We start from the raw sequence: 15,734 nt of genomic DNA on the forward strand, positions 1-15,734 counted from the left end.
TGGGGGGAGAAATGAGAAGGAGAGGAAGAAAAATGAAAAGAGACAGAGCTCTGGCCGAGGGAGGGGGTGTAGAGGATACATAAAGCATTTCAACTATAGAACGGAAAGGATCTCAAAGGATCAAAGATGAGCAAAACAAGAAAAAGCGAGTGTCAGCGGGACGGGTGAGGATAGAATAGAGTCAAGGAGAGGGAGGCGACTAAAGAAAAATCACATCAGAAAAGAAAAGAACCGGATAATTCTGCAAGGGTCGCAAGGCTCAACACGATGATCAGAGAAGTGTCTATGCGTGCCGTCCTCACCGCAAATCTTCCTTCTACGTAGAAAAAAGTCAAAAAAGAGAAACGCAAAACGAGAAGAAGTAATAAAGTCAAGAACTAAAACTTCGGCTCTACTTGTCTGTGCGTCTACAGGAAAGAGGCCGTGCGGGCTGGATGTCGAAGTGAGCGAAGGTGTGGTAATGCTATGCATGCCATAGACATCGCACAGAGGCCTTCAGTCCCACTTTCGGGAGTTCGTCTGGGGTAGCAAAAAGTAACGCTACGGGCCCCATCGGATGGACCGATATCCACGCCCTGTCTACTTACTGACCGGATAAATTGCTTGTCTCGTGTGTCATGATATGAGCTCATAGGTCGTGGGTTGTGTGCCACGCCCAGCCGGAACTCGGGCGAAATGACATAACTTCTCCTATGGCCTTAGATATAAAACTTTCAATTGCCCTCCATCCGGCAATTGGCCTACTTTTTGAACCGCACAACTTGATGGGTCATTATAGCATAAGACATTTGCTATAGTTTCGGAGAATTTTCAAGGTTGAATTTGGAATTTACAGACACAAGGATACAGTCACAAAATCTTAAAGAAGATTTTGGTAAGGCTTCTGTCTGCTTTCAATCTCAAACATACATTTCTTATGATTAAGAAAAACTTCCCGACTCCATCAAAACCTTTGTCAAAATACAGGAAAGACAGGTGCTTCTCGCAGATACTGGACGGCCTTGGACATTGGTTGAAATATGGAGAGCCCAAGATACAAGCGCTCTTCGACAAGACGCCTAATATAAAAACTTAGCATTCAGACATTTGGCGATTATTTTACTTCAGAGTATTCTCACGGCTGGCATCCAAGTCCGCCTTTAAATCATCAGACCCCACAAACGCTGATATCCTCAGGGATACCCGTACCAGTAAAGGTGAAGCTGATGATGACAGACGATAAGCTTGCTTTTGCAGGTTCTCTCATCCCATTCCTCCCCCGCCCGCGGAACAAGGTCTTGCGTGTAGATCACGCAAAGGGGCGTGGAGGTGGTGCATGGACATACTTGTGATGGACGGAAACTAACTTGCCTTGCAGAACAGGGCTCGCATTTCCTCTTGTTTTCTACATATACGCCTTCTCATCTGCTTTGTCTTGGCATACGATCACAAACCAGCCCATCCACTCTTTATTTTCTGAAGGGGTTCAGATGCTTTACAAGGACGGCATGATCAGACGACTCAATGGAAACGATGACAACGAAAACAATACTTACGGACAAATGAGCCCAGCTTTAACGATAAATAGAGCTGAAATTTAGAAATTTGAGTAAGTTGGTATCAGCTCAACCGCCAAATCTTCAAATACCGTTTGCAAGCCTTGCGGATAGTGATCACATAACGAAAATAAAATAATGAATGCGCAAGGGAAGATGTAAGATGGATTTCATTTATTCCGAGTAGACTTCAATGTGCGACCTAGACAAATAATCAAAAAAGAATAAAAAAGACCTTCAGAAGACTTTCTCGCAGTAGAGTAGACGAGGGGGATGTGCAAAACCTGAAACAAAAAGGCAGGGCTGGAACAAGGGGTGCGATGGCATGGCCCCACTTGTCGACAAAGTATGACACCTGATTGGTCCATAGTCCACTTTTTCCATGGCCGTCGCTCTCCAACCGTCACCTCAACTCCTCCCAGCTGCGAACTCATGCATAGTTTCCATGCTATTGCGACGGAAAATGCATCTAGCCGACTGCCACTCAGCCGTTTGTGTATGTTTCTCTATGTATCTTGCAACGGCCGGACTTTTTTTTGTTAAATTCAAAATCTCTACGCCGCTCAAACTTGTGTACGTTTTTTTCTGTGTGTCTTTGCAGAGGCCTGTGCGCTTGGACAAGGGCATAGAATATATTAGTCTGCCAGAGGGTAATATAGTTGCCGACACCGGAATGCATCGGAAGAGCAAGGCTCCAAATGAAAGCCACATGGCATAGCCAGGATTGTCGTGCCTTGTCTCGTGTTCTTTTCATAGCGACGAATCTGCGCCCAGCTTCGTCTTTCAGAGCCATTTTAGATTTTGTGGCCGATAAAGCTTTTTTTTTTTTTTCGGGTTGGGAAGGGAGGGAGAGAGAAAGGATTCGTACATTCCTTTCGATCTTAAAATCATGTACATTCTTCTTTCATCCAGCGTTCGCCTCCACGCTCCGCAACCCCTACGTGCTGCCAAGTCTGTGCTTGTCGACAAACCATTTTGCTGCCCCAGATCGCCCGTGTCGCCACTTCTTAAGGCCTGGCCCGCCCCCATAAGACACTTCCGTGTCTTGCCCTTCCGTCCTCCACTCGTTCTGGTGTCCGTTCTATCCATCTGCTTGGTACGGCTGTTTTCTGTTTCTTCATCAGAAACATATCGCCTCCGCGCATCCCACTGCCCGAAAGCATCATGTGTTCTCGATTTTGCAAAGGACCAAAAGAACCTACGTCTCGTCCTGAGACGGATACCAAATTGCGAAAATAAGACACATTCGGCTGCCGCCTTGCTTCATATGCATTTTCAAGTAGAGGCCAACTCTTTCGAGAACTTTCTGCCCCATAATCTCTGGACTAGGATGAATGGGCTGGAGAACACATGCGCTCGCGCGAAGAAAACAAAGTGTTGAAACAGTGTAATAGAATACAGTATGCATATCTAAAAGCAGGGAACAACAGCTAGACAAGCTAACAAACTATGCCAAAATCCATGGTAAAGACTACGTTTATTTACAAAGAAAATCGACTGTAAAAATCAAACGCAAATATGCCGGTTATGTCTCTTTTTGTCCGCCCTCTAAAATAAAGGCAAAAGCATAAACAAACGTTTTTATGCAAACGCGTCTTGGTTTTGCTCATGATTTTTCTCGCCTTACTCGCTCTCCTCGGCCTCAGCCTCGGCCTTCTTCTTCTCAGCTTCGGCTGCCCATTCCTTGGCCCGGGCTGACACCTTCTCGCGGCTCTTGGCGTCGCCGTGCTGCTCCTCCCACTTCGCCCACCGCTGGAACCACGTCTTAGCCCGCCGGGGCTTGATGCCAGGGACCTTGGCGCCGCGCTCAAACACATCTCTCACCACCGACGCGTCGGCCTTGCTGGCCTTGGTGCTCTTGCCACCCTTTGCAGCCTGCTTGGCCTTCTCCGCCGCATACACGGACGTCTCCAGGTCCAGCAGCTGGTCCCACAGGTCAAACTTCTTGGGCGACTTGGCCAGCAGGCTCTCAAACACAGTACGGCCGCGTTCTTGACTGCCCACGGGCGACCGGAACTCGAGCGCGGCCACGCGCGCCATCAAGTTGACGTGTGCGTGCTTGTCGAGCATCTGCATGGCGCGCGGTAGCAGAGCACGTGCCCGCTCGGCATCCTGAAGGCTGTGGTGCAAGAAATGTGCGTAGTTGATCCAGATCTGCGGTGCCTGGGCACCAAACTTCTTGGTCATGGTCTGGAAAACCTCATCCGCTTTCTGCAAGGCGGTTGGTTAGCAAAAGAGCGTACTTGAGGAAAGCCAGAAAATGGACAGTTCATGACCGGAAAACTGCCAAAACATACCTCGTGCTTGCCAGACTGGATGTAGATGCTCGCCGTGCGCTCAAACACCTCACGCTGGTCGTTGTACTGGCACGCCCGCTTGAACACCTCCTCGGCCGTCTCGTCTGTGCCGTACACGACCTCCAAGTTGAGGTACGCAATCCACACGTTGAGACGCTCCGTCTCTTCGCGTACGTTGATCGTCTTGATCGCACGCTCGGCCGTCTCACGGGCCTTGGCCAGCTCGCTGACCTGCAGCTGGAACGCCATGTATGCGACCCAAAGCGCTGACGAGTCCGGTTGACCGAGCAGCAGACGTTCAAAGTCGCTTGCCGTCTGCGGACCGCTAATGTCCAGCTCGGCCGTCCGGTCAATATCCATTTGCGCCGCGGCAGCCGCCTTCTTGCGCTTCGCGCTGGTCTTGGCCTTCTTGGCGGCGGCAGCATCGGCATCATCCTCGTCGTCGTCCGAGGAAGCCGTGTCCTTGTCCAGGTCGGCACCCGACCAGTCAAAGCCACCGGCCGAGAGACCCCCCGTCGCGCCCCGCGCAACACCGCCCTCCTCATCATCCTCGTCCTCATCCTCGCTGTCTTCGGCATCCTTGTCCGACGAACCGTTCAGGATGTCGATGTCGTTGTCCGTGCCGGTAATCTGAAGGGCTTCCCGAACGTCCAGCATGTCGTCATTCGAGTCGTCGTCGTCCGAGTCATCGTCATCGTCCGAGTCATCCAGGCGCGCACCATCGTCCTCATCGTCGACGCTCATCGCATCTTCGTCATCGTCCTCGTTGTCAAAGTAGGCCGGCTTTAGGCCCAAGTTGACACGGCCGTTCTCGTGGTTGATGCTCAGAATCTTCGCCTTGACCACATCGCCCTCCTTGTACAGCTTCCGCGCATCCCGCACGGCCTTGTCGGCCATCTCGCTGCGGTGACACAGACCACTAACATTGGCGGTGTTGTCCAGGACAATGAAGGCACCAAATTCCTCCACCTTGCGCACGCGACCGCTGACAATCTGGTCCTTGTGGAAGTCGGCAAGCGTCGACAGCGGCACGTAGTTGTCGTCCACAACCGACGCCTTGAGCGTCAGCTGCACCTGCTTCTGCTCCAGGTTGACCGCGACTACGCGGCCGCGCACCAGCTGGTCGACCTGGAAGTGCGCCTTCCAGTCCTTGAGGTAGCGGTCTGAAAGGTCTGCAATGCGCACCATAGCCACGACATCGCCACCCAGGTTCACAAAAAGGCCCTTGTCTGAGACGCTGCGCACAAAACCGCGGATGATCTTGCCGACCACAACGTCGGCCACGCTCGTAATCTCGCGATCCTCGACCTTAAGCGACGAGTTCAGCACACGCGACGGCCGCGTCGAGAGCCGCATTTTCTTGTTGTTGCTGTCCACCGACACGACCGAGACACGCACAATGTCGTTCCTAAAATGCGGTGTCGTCACGGCCTGGTCGTAGTCGTCGGCCAGGTCGATCAAGTGGATCGGGCCCGACACCGTCTTGCTAATCTGCACCACCACCTGCCGGTCGTCGACTCTCGTCACCTTGGCCGGAAGCACCATGTTCTTGTCAATCGACGACCAGTCAATCTCGTCCTTGGCGTCAGCGGGCCGTGCCGACAGGTCCAGGCGGCCCTGCTCTGCATCCACGTGCAGCACGCGTACCTGCAGTGCCGTGCCGATGGGGAAGTTCTCCGCCAGATCCTTGACGAGCGACAGGTCGTTGGACGCCTCCATGCCGTACATACGGCCGCGCACGTTGGGCGACAGGCTGACCCACAGGCAGTTGGACTTGCGGTTGTTGACGAAACCGATCCATGACGACTCGGGCTCGATCTTGTCCATGGTCAGGGCGGGCGGTGCCGAAGCAGCCTTGACGTTGCTCGGCTTCGCAGACAGCTCAAAAACGCTGCGGCTGCTGCGTTGCGTAATGGGAAGGTATGTGCGCTTGCGCGCATCGTGAACACCCAGAACGCGCACGTCAATGACCTGATTTTCCTTAAAGTTGCGCAGCGGGTCCTTGGAGTCGGGCACGTCCTCCCACTTGTCAAAGACTTCGGTAATGTCTACACGGCCCAGCACGTTGTCGGCCAACTGAACGTTCAGCTGCGTCGCCTTGATGCTGGTGATCTTTGCCTTGGTCACAACTCCAACTCTCACGTCGCCAAGGGTCTTGAGGGCCGTGTCGGCCGGCTTGATCAGCTTCGTGTCAATGGCATCGTCATCTGCGTTAGTCGTCGTTCTAGCCTCGGTCTGAAGAGATACGACAATGCGGTCGTTCTCAACAGAAATGACGCGCGTTTCCAGGCTCTGGGAGATATGCATGCCGAAATCGGGCTGGTTTTGGATGCCACTAGGCATTAGCTGCTTCGGCAGCAGAGCCACAATGTTTGCGGCAAACTGGACAAAGACAGCCGTCGGCGTAATGTTGCGGACAAAGCCAGCAATCACGTCGCCAGCGTTTACGCCTTCCATGCTGGTCAAAAGGGTCTTGGCTTTGCTCGCCGCGATGAGGCTGGGCTTCTGAGAGACAGTCACTGTCCGGCGGTTTTCGTGCTTGTCAAGAACAAGGAGCTCGGAAAGGACCTCGCCGACGTGCAGGCGCTGGAGCGCAGCCGCGTTCTTGGCTGCCGAACGGTCGGAAAGGTGGCCAACCGGGAGGGTGGCCTTCAGGCCAGTGTTGGTCAGCTCAACCTCAGCGCTGTCAGCATTTTTGACCATCACCGTGGCAGACACAATCTCGCCAGGAGCGAGGTCCTTCAGTGCCAGCTTCTTCTCGACGCCGAATGAGGTGGGATCCTTGCAGGTGACAACGAGACGGTTACGATCGCGGTTGAACTTATGCACACGGACACTGACGACCTGGCCCAGGCGGAAGTGCTGCTCGGGGTTGGTGATGGGCGCCTCACTCATCTCGGAGACGGGGAGGAAGCCGCGGAGGTCACCGTAGAACTGCACAAAGGCACCGGCGGGGATGATGTTGACAATTGTACCAAGGCACTGCAGACCGAACGTCAGGTCGGCAAACGAAGAAATGGGAGGCAGGTCCGAGTTGACGAGCGTCTTCTTCAACGTCAGGCGGATCTGGTGCTTTTCCGGGTCTGTGGACAGCACGCGTGCTTTGACCTTCATGCCCTCACGGAACTTCTTCTCCGGATGTTGTAGCTTGACATCAGCCAGGTGCAACTCGGGGACGAGACCAGTGACACCATCGGCAATCTCGACAATCAGACCAGACACACCGGACGGGCTGATGAGCATTTTCTTGACCGTACCGGGGACAACTTTACCAACGGGTACGTCGTCAACACGGAGGTATGCCTGCTCCAAGACAGACTTCTCAAAGGAAACGAGAAATGTGCCATCCATGGGGTTGTAGCCAACAACGCGGCCAGGGTGGGAAGAGCCAGCTTTGTAGGGGCCGGAAGACTCGAAAAGAGCGTCGATCTTGCCGTCCTTGACGCGGGAGATGTGTACGAAACCAGGAACGCCGCTGATGCCAACATCTACCCACAGGCCGACATTGGGCTCAACCCGACGCACGACACAGCGCTCGACCGTCGAGGACAATGGGAGGGCCTCGAGGGGAAGTTTGGCCGCCTGCTCGTGGTCCTGCTCCTGCTCCTGCTCCTGCTTCTTCCTCTTCTTCTTGTCGGGGCTGCTTTCGACAGTCTGTCGCGTGAGGGCGGCGATGTGAGGGAGGATAGACACACCAACCTTGGGCGACTCAGAGGTAGGAAAGTTGCAGATGACGCGTGCGCGCACCCGGGAAGCGATCTTGTACGTGTCCTCAAGGTCGGCGTCGCTGGCACCAGCACCAGAATGGATGACATCGGCAGTAGCATCGAGGTGGCCCAGGACTTTGCCGACAAAACCACGGCCGCTAACGTCCGACAGAAGAATGTCGACGACCGTACCGGGCAAAAAGGTGTTGATTGTGACAGCGTCGGTGGCGGCGCTCTTGAGGCTGCCCAGCTGCTTCTTCTGGGTGGTAAGCTGAGCCACCTTTCCGTTGGGTGACTTGCTGGTGACGAGACAAAGAAGAACCGCACCTGGCTGCACGCGCGCCTCGGAGATCGAAGGGTCGAGCTCTTTCTTAGCGAGGAAACCACGAAGATCCGAGCCGCCAATGCCCAGGTCCATCACATAACCACGATCTTCCACACTGACAACAGAGGCCATGACAGTGCAGTTGCGGACGACATCCTGCTCAGAAAGTCCCGCATTGGCATGCTCTGGCCGCACGGACAGCTCTATGCGCCTCTTGTTCTTGGAGTTGGATGTGTCGTCCTCGGTGGAGACAACCGACACCCGGATGTATTCGCCGACAGTGAACAGCTCCTGCAGGTCCACCTCATCGTTTTCTGAGTCGTCAATCTCATCTTCGGCGTCGCTTTTATCGGCCGCCTCAGCTTCGGCTTCGATGCGTTCGTTCAAGGTCTGGGAAATGGAGGTAAGGGGAAGGTGCCCAACGAGGTTGTTTGGCAGGGCGACCGAGACTTCGAGGGGGTTGATGGTCGAAACTTGGCCCAGAACGAGGGAGCCCTTGACAAGGCGCTGTAGAAGAGTAGGTGTTAGCAGATAGCGTATATGTCGACTCAGCTCTGGCTGGAGAAGTCTCAACATACCTTGTAGTTCAAGCTCTCAATTCTGGGGCCGTCGTCGGCGGCCTTCGCGGTGGCGGCGTCGAGCTTCCGCCTGCCCTTCTGCTTCTTCTTCTTTTCCGGGCCGTCGGCCTTGTCGGCGTCTCCATTCGCCTGGTCGAAAAGGGCATCGCTCTTGGCCTGCACCTGAATTTGCTTGTATTCCAGGGGCGTCAGGACGCTGCCGCCGCCACGAGGGAAAAGAGGCTCGTCCTCCTTGAGACGGGAAACGAGGGTCGAAGCACCCGCCGTGGTTGGGACAGAGTTCGATTCCGAGTCGGGCTTGTCGTTCGTCTTCTTGAAGTCTCCCGACTTGTTGGCCTTGGCCCGCTTCGAGGGTCGGCCACCATCACCGCCGCCGTTAGTTTTGGCTGCTTTGGACGGCACACCGCCCGTAGATGCCTCTTTGCGCTTAAGTGAGCTCATCGTGCGGCCAACAGACAGCTCTAAGGCTGTGAATTGGATCGTGGGTTGAGCTTGTGCTGATGCGCTGCTTGTTCGCGTGAAGTCGTACGGCGACTGTTAGAAAAGAGCGGATCGCCAAAATCTCCGGCAGAAAAAAACTGCCCTTCAAAAAAAAATCTTAGTGGAGCGATAAGATCGTATCGTTCTCTTATCGATAAGCGGACGCTGCCTGTACCGACGAGGCACGGGGACCGGTATAAAAGTGGGTCCGCTATTCCAGAGGGGATTGGGTCATACACCCGCCCAGCCGCCCAGGGCTGTGGCGGATGAAGCCTCGGGAGCCAATAGTTACAGTGCGTGCAGGCTAGGCAGGGTCGAGACCAACCATACGACGCAGCACCTGTCCAGGCATGCCAGGTCTTTGTCCACTACGTAATGCCAGCGAGAGCAGGCTACCCTCTTTCCTATGTCTCGCACCATAGTGACCACACATAGCATTATCAAATAGAGCGGCGACGCAGCGACGATCTCGGCACAAACAAACAACAACCCCACGAATACCGGCTGCGAGGTATTCGTTGTTTTGTCTTTTCTTCACCGTCTGTCTCCTCGAACGACCTTGCTCGCCATTTCTTTCCGATCCTCTTCCCTTTCGCTCGGCCACTCGATCCCTCATCGATTATCACCACTCACCCAAATGAGTCCGCGGAAGCGCCCACGAGCAGCTCCTTCAGACGGCAATCCCCCTCCACCAACCGACTCGACATCCTCGTCCTCGTCCTCTCTGCCGACGCCAAGTCCTGCACAAGCCAACTCGGCCTCGCAGGCCAGCGATGCCTCCGCCGATTCGGTGATGGCGCGCAGCCCAACAGACGCAATGGCGCCCAGCGTCGCCGAGAGTACCAGCAATGCGAGTCGCTACGCTTCGTTCAAAGAATCGAACAACAAGAATCGCAGCCGGTACAGCTCGTGGCCGCGCAAGTCCACGGCGTCGACACAAGTTGCTCGCGAGACGATCCTGGGCGGCACGTTGAAGCCCAGTGCCACGTCCAACTTGAGTCGTTTTGACACTCGGAAGGCCGGCGACGATGGCCCGGACGACAACCTAAATTCCAGTGGACCTGCGTTATCTCGGACACCGTCAACGACGACGTCAACTGGGGCCAGCGGTGTTGCGAAAAGCAACGGAGCGGCGTCAATGCAGGGCAGCGGACGCGCCGAGGCTGCAATGACACATGCGACTGCCAAAGGCACGACAGGGAATGGTGCATCGAAGTTGGCATCCGATGTGTCGGCAAGCGCTCTGGACAGTACGGAACCTGTTGCGGCAGCAGACGTCATGGATACGACACAAGACGACGGCGCACCAACTGTCGATACTTCACAAACGCCAGCACAAGCCGCAGGCTGGTTCTCTTGGGGACGGAAGGAGGCAGCGCAAGCAAAGCTACCAGTGGCCGAAGATTCTTCTCGTCAAACACCAGAGATGCCAAAGAGCGAAGATTCCCAGGCTTCGTCGACTTCCCACGCCGAGGCTCCACAAGGCGCGCCGGCTCCACAGTCAGTCGAACGCCCAACAACGTCAGGAGGCATGTGGACCTACCTATGGCCGAACAGTGCACATGCTACCACACCAACCACGACGAAGACGCAAGAAGCTGGGAGAGTCGGCGAGAGCGACCAAAAGAGTACCACAGCGGAAAGTACGGATACCACACAGCCCCAAGACGTTGACATGGAAGATGCCCCGTCAGCACCTATCCCGGTCCCCACGGTTTCGTCAGCATCAAGCACCGTAGGCGCAAACAATGCATCTGGACCAGCGACGGCAACAGGATCGGTTGGTTCAACTTGGGCATTCTGGTCGCGAGATGCGAGAAAAACAACGGGGAAATCACCCGAGTCGACGGGCTCCAATGACCAGGGTGAGATTGCCATCATTGGCGAACGATCGGAGGCAAACCCTAAACCAGCTGTCTCGGGTCTCAAGGTGAGCAACGATAAGACCCCGTCCAAGGCGTCGTCCATGAAGGACGTGCCCGTGAAGGGTGCAGCAACGAAGGACGGGTTGAGCAAGGAGGCATCGGTCAAGGAAGCTGCTAGGAATGCCGCTTCGATCGCTGCTGCTGCTGCTGTTGCCGCCGCTTCCTCAAAGAAGAACAAACGATTGCGACCGAAATCGATGGAAATCGACGAAGCCTCCATCCCAGGATCCCCTGCGCAAGAAGTCCAGATTCATACTCCATCAAAGAGCAATGAGTCTCTGCCACTGCCCTCTAAACACCATCAGATTACTTCCAGCGCTGCCTCCACTTCTGGCTCCATGGCAAAGGGCCAGTTGGCACCCGCTAAACCGCCGCCACCGAATCTCCTGTTCCCATCGTTCCGGAGCACATACCGTCTCAAGGACAATCCGTCTATTCTCAAGCAACTTGCTCAGCTCCTGCTGCGGACGCAACAGGCACCGGCCAATCATGTTTTCTTGTCCAAGGATCTCCCCAAGGTGAAGAAGGCCGTCGCCATCGGCGTCCACGGCCTTTTCCCAGCGGCCTACTTGCGCCCCATGATCGGCCAACCAACGGGCACGTCGATTCGGTTTGTCAACCACGCCGCTGAGGCAGTGCGGCGCTGGGCTGATCGCAACGGGTGCGAAGACTGCGAGATTGAGAAGATTGCGCTCGAAGGCGAGGGCAAGATCGCCGATCGCGTGGACAACTTGTGGAAGCTGCTTCTCAACTGGATCGATCACATCCGGAACGCCGACCTGGTTGTCCTTGCCTGCCACTCGCAGGGCGTGCCGGTTAGTTTTATACTTCTAGAGAAGTTGATCGACATGGGTATCGTGACCAAAGCACGTATTGGTGTTTGTGCCATGGGTGAGTTTCTCCCACTGTTACCCAGATGATTTTGTGCTGTTTATAATTGCTAATACGTTCACTCTTCAGCGGGCGTCTCGCTTGGGCCATTCCCGGACTACAAGGCAGGCCTCGGCATCCTCATGGGCTCTGCAAGTGAGCTTTGGGACTTTGCCAACCCAGAAAGCGATGTATCAAAACGATACGAGCACTCGCTTAAGACGGCTCTGAATTACGGCGTACGGGTGACCTTTGTTGGAAGCATCGACGACCAGGTCGTGCCCCTAGAGGTTAGTATTCGGATCGCATTTGCAAGTTTTACCCGCCCAAATTGGTCTCTAACCAAGTTACAGTCTGCGATATACTCGCCCGTCCACCACCCGTACGTATATCGCGCGGTTTTTATTGACGGCCGAATTCATGCGCCCGACTTGTAAGCCACCACCTAACTCCGTCTTCGGTAAATACTTTATACTATTTTACTAACCATGTGATTGCAGCATTGCCCATCTTGTCGGTTTCGCCTGCAAGCTCCGTAACCTTGGCGTATCGGACCATGGCCTGATCCGAGAGTTGTCTGTCCCGTTGGCTGGCAGCCTTTACTCTGGGGAAGGTCATTCCCGTCTCTATGACGACTCGCAAGTTTACGAGTATGTCTTTATTCTACTCGAGTGTCTACTATGTTTAATGACTAACAGTGCGTCTGAATAGCCTCGCTGTCTCTCACTGTCTCGAGACCGCTAGTGTCAGCAAGCCCGTTTGTGAAATTGCCAAACATGGCAGCTTGACCAACCCGAACCCGTATCACTTGCCGTGGATTATGCGTGGCCTCCTCGAAGAAGACTTTGTCAAGACGGAACTGCACGCCGAGACGGCCGAGTTGGTCAAGCAGTTTGACGACTGGAAACCGGTAACTAAGGCACTCAAAGACGTCAAGTACAGACTAGAAGCGGTACGCTCCAGACTGTAGCGAAGACATGGTTGTGAAACTGCAAATGCAGTGCAGCCATACTTAGCCTGGGAGTTGTTCGTATGGTCCTTTTTGGTGTGTTGTTTTGTTAGACTTTGAACAGGAGTCACTCCCGCTCGACTTTTCTTCTGTCTTTCTTATAGCCCATTGGTTCCAAGTCTCTCAGGTGTGTTCCTATATTAGGCCTGAGAAGGTTGAGCCGACTGGATACGCTTGTTCTATTATTTGCGTAGATGGGAGGCTGGGCGTTCAACATTGAGAGATGCGTCGGTTTGTGTTTTATTATATCCCTATTCGAATTTATTTAGATTTTATTTTATTTCAGTTTACATTCGAACTTGAAAGGAGGCCGTCGACTTAAAATACGTAACAGAGATATAGTCAGAATAGGGGTAGTGATATTTTTTTATGTGTCATCAACTCTCTTTATATACATTACCTTAGAAGCCATCGCCAAACCAAATACATAGGGGAGTGTAAAATCCAAACGCCTATCGATGATAATGAATAGCACGAAAGCAGTTGCCGACCGAAAGCATCCATCGTCCATAAAGCATGACCCAAGGCAAGAAAATGAATACATCAAACACTTGCTTCTATGATTTCTTCACTCTGCAACATTTATGATCGTTCCTTTTTTCCCTCTCTTTTCTGTCAGTTTTGTCTGCCCTCAACATATCTCATCTCTTACCCAGCTGCCACCGGTAAATGATGTCTTGGATCTCCTCCCACTGCATCTGCTTCGCGCCGGTGCCGGCCACTTCGGCCTCCTGGAGCACGACTGTAGGGGCACCACTGCCACGGCCCGGGTTCTCGACCATGCCCTGGACGACGATCCGGGCCACGCGGCGCAGGTCCGCAACAGTGAGGCTGTTTATGCGGCGCACCATCTCGTGAACAGGGATTTTGTGGCCGTGAATCTGCACTTGGCGGCCCAGGTCCTCGAGCTCGACCATGCGGCTCTCGAGGTTCATCAAAAGGCTCGACCGCAGTTGGTTCTTGGCGCGGTTGACCTCGGCCTGGCCCAGGGCGCTGAAGCCATTGTCGAGAGAGAGCGAGCGGAGCTCGCGACACATGACCTCAAGCATCTGGGCAGTGCGGCCTGGGTAGCAGGAGGCGGCAATGCCAAAGAGGCCACTGTCGGCGTAGGAGTGGTTGAAGGCAATGCACGACTCGACCCAGCCATACTGGTTGAGCACGTTGGTGTACAAGCGGCTGTACATACCCTTGCCAGGTCCACCGGCCGAGAAGGAGCCGCCGCCACCAAGGAGTGTCTGCAGCGTGGCGAGGGCGTAGATATCGTCGGACGAGATCGGGAGGCCCTCAAAGGCAAGCTGGATGTGCGTAAATGTGGGCAAGTTGGGGTTCAGCGGTGGCGGCTGGGGTGGCAATGACAGGAAGCCGCCAGTGTAGTGTGCAGCGGAGACATTTAGGGAGGTCGTCGATGGGACGGAGGAGAGCACAGAGGCGTTTTGCGGTGCTGACGTGGAGATATTCTTGAAAAAGGGAATCTTGGAGAGGAGCTTAGAGGGTTGGCTGATGGCAGCAGAGCTGACGGACGATGTGGCGGTGGATGCGGATGTGGATGTGGACGAGGAAGAGGAGGAGGATATTATCGACGCGCGGTCGCTCTCGTCGACTGACGCAGTGGCATCAACTTCTGTGGAGATCGGCTCGGTAGGCTTCATGTCCCCAAAATGCTGCACAGCCAGGCGCACAGACTCCTCGTGTGAGATGCCTGCAAACGCAACGACCATGCGCTCAGGCTGGTAGAAAGCCTCGCGGTAGGCACGGATGACGTTGCCGTCAATGGCACCAAGACGCTCCTCTGGGCACAGCAGCGGGTTCCCGAGGGTGTTGTCCTTGAAGGCGGCCATGTGTACCAGCTCGGGCAGAATCAGCTCAGGCTTGGCCCAGATCTCCTTGACTTCGTACGCGGCCGTTTCTAGCTGCTGGGCCACCTCGTCGTTGGTCATGAGTGGGTTGCGAATTGTCTCGGCGAGGAGCTCAGTGGCGGTAGGGATGGCCGAGTTAAAGGTGGCAGCCTGGTACATCATGGATTCGCGAGACGACGCACACTGGATGTTGCCTCCGAGACTTTCGACAGCCTCGAGCATGTCGTCGGCAGAGCGCTTGTTGGTGGACTTGAAGGCAAGACGATCCATGATGTGGCTAGCACCGCGCAGATACTCGTTCTCATACCGCGAACCGGCATCAATGTAGACACCAACGCCCGAAAATGCGTCGGGCAGCGCCTCGGAGGCGACTCGGATACCATTGGGGAGGGTGGTAATCTCGTCAAGCTTCGTCGGATCCTGAGCCCGTGGCGGGACAACCGAGGCGAAAGACTGTCTCTGCTGTAAGGTGGGTGTGGTAGCAGCGATGCGTCTGACGGTTGCCCCAAAGACTGTGGTCTTGAGCGGCCGCCGCGCACGGCCGACGATGTGCGGTATTGACGAGCGCAACATTGTGAAGACCGTGATTTAAGAGTGAATGAAGATCGTCGAGGAGAAGGGGAAGGACGAACGGAGAATGTGGTTAGGCGGAAGGCATGCAATAGTGAGCAAGAGTGTGAAAGGGAATACGGCAGGCGACCATCACTGTCCTGGAGACATATGACAAGTTTCAAAAGCCCGCGAAGTGTCCTTGTATATCGCCACGGTCGGTCTCGTACTGACGGCGGGACCGGTCGGCAGCCACTTGTGAAATTTCCTCAATGGTAGGCGAGGTCATCGGCGATAAGCGATAACAGCCATCAGGCACATTAGCAGAAAACAGTCACGTGAGCGTTTAAACAAATGGTTAAAGATACCCTTTTACACGGGATTCCTGTAACGATTCAAAGTTTGAAACATTTCTTTTCTAATAAGACAAGAGTAAGCGATTACAGAATTTCGTCTTTAATAGGCCAAGTTCTACGAAGTACAACATATACGAATGTTAGCTTACAGCGGTTTGCTAAACCACATTTGATACATGGCATATACGGCTTTTTCTCAAACTCCTTCAGGCGATACTGCCTAGCAACATACTAGGGACGTTTTTTG

At 54.4% G+C, this 15,734-nt stretch overlaps 3 protein-coding genes across 3 annotated transcripts; 1 reads left to right on the forward strand and 2 right to left on the reverse strand.

The window, feature by feature from the left end:
• Positions 1-3,158: 3,158 nt before the first annotated feature.
• Positions 3,159-8,883, reverse strand: SPBR_02174 (rRNA biogenesis protein RRP5; the record flags this gene model as incomplete). Its single annotated transcript, XM_040760477.1, has 3 exons — positions 3,159-3,746; positions 3,833-8,371; positions 8,443-8,883. 3 exons carry the CDS (start codon positions 8,881-8,883, stop codon positions 3,159-3,161), a joined length of 5,568 nt encoding a protein of 1,855 aa, XP_040620698.1.
• Positions 8,884-9,559: 676 nt separating this feature from the next.
• SPBR_02273 (uncharacterized protein) lies at positions 9,560-12,687 on the forward strand (the record flags this gene model as incomplete). Its single annotated transcript, XM_040760576.1, has 3 exons — positions 9,560-11,738; positions 11,808-12,007; positions 12,454-12,687. 3 exons carry the CDS (start codon positions 9,560-9,562, stop codon positions 12,685-12,687), a joined length of 2,613 nt encoding a protein of 870 aa, XP_040620699.1.
• Positions 12,688-13,367: 680 nt separating this feature from the next.
• Positions 13,368-15,155, reverse strand: SPBR_02605 (mitochondrial processing peptidase; the record flags this gene model as incomplete). The annotated part of the gene is made up of 1 exon (XM_040760908.1): positions 13,368-15,155. One exon carries the CDS (start codon positions 15,153-15,155, stop codon positions 13,368-13,370), a length of 1,788 nt encoding a protein of 595 aa, XP_040620700.1.
• Between the last annotated feature and the right edge of the window lie 579 nt (positions 15,156-15,734).

This window comes from Sporothrix brasiliensis, assembly GCF_000820605.1.
Source record: "Sporothrix brasiliensis 5110 chromosome Unknown Cont17, whole genome shotgun sequence".
Taxonomy (NCBI): Eukaryota; Fungi; Ascomycota; class Sordariomycetes; order Ophiostomatales; family Ophiostomataceae; genus Sporothrix; species Sporothrix brasiliensis.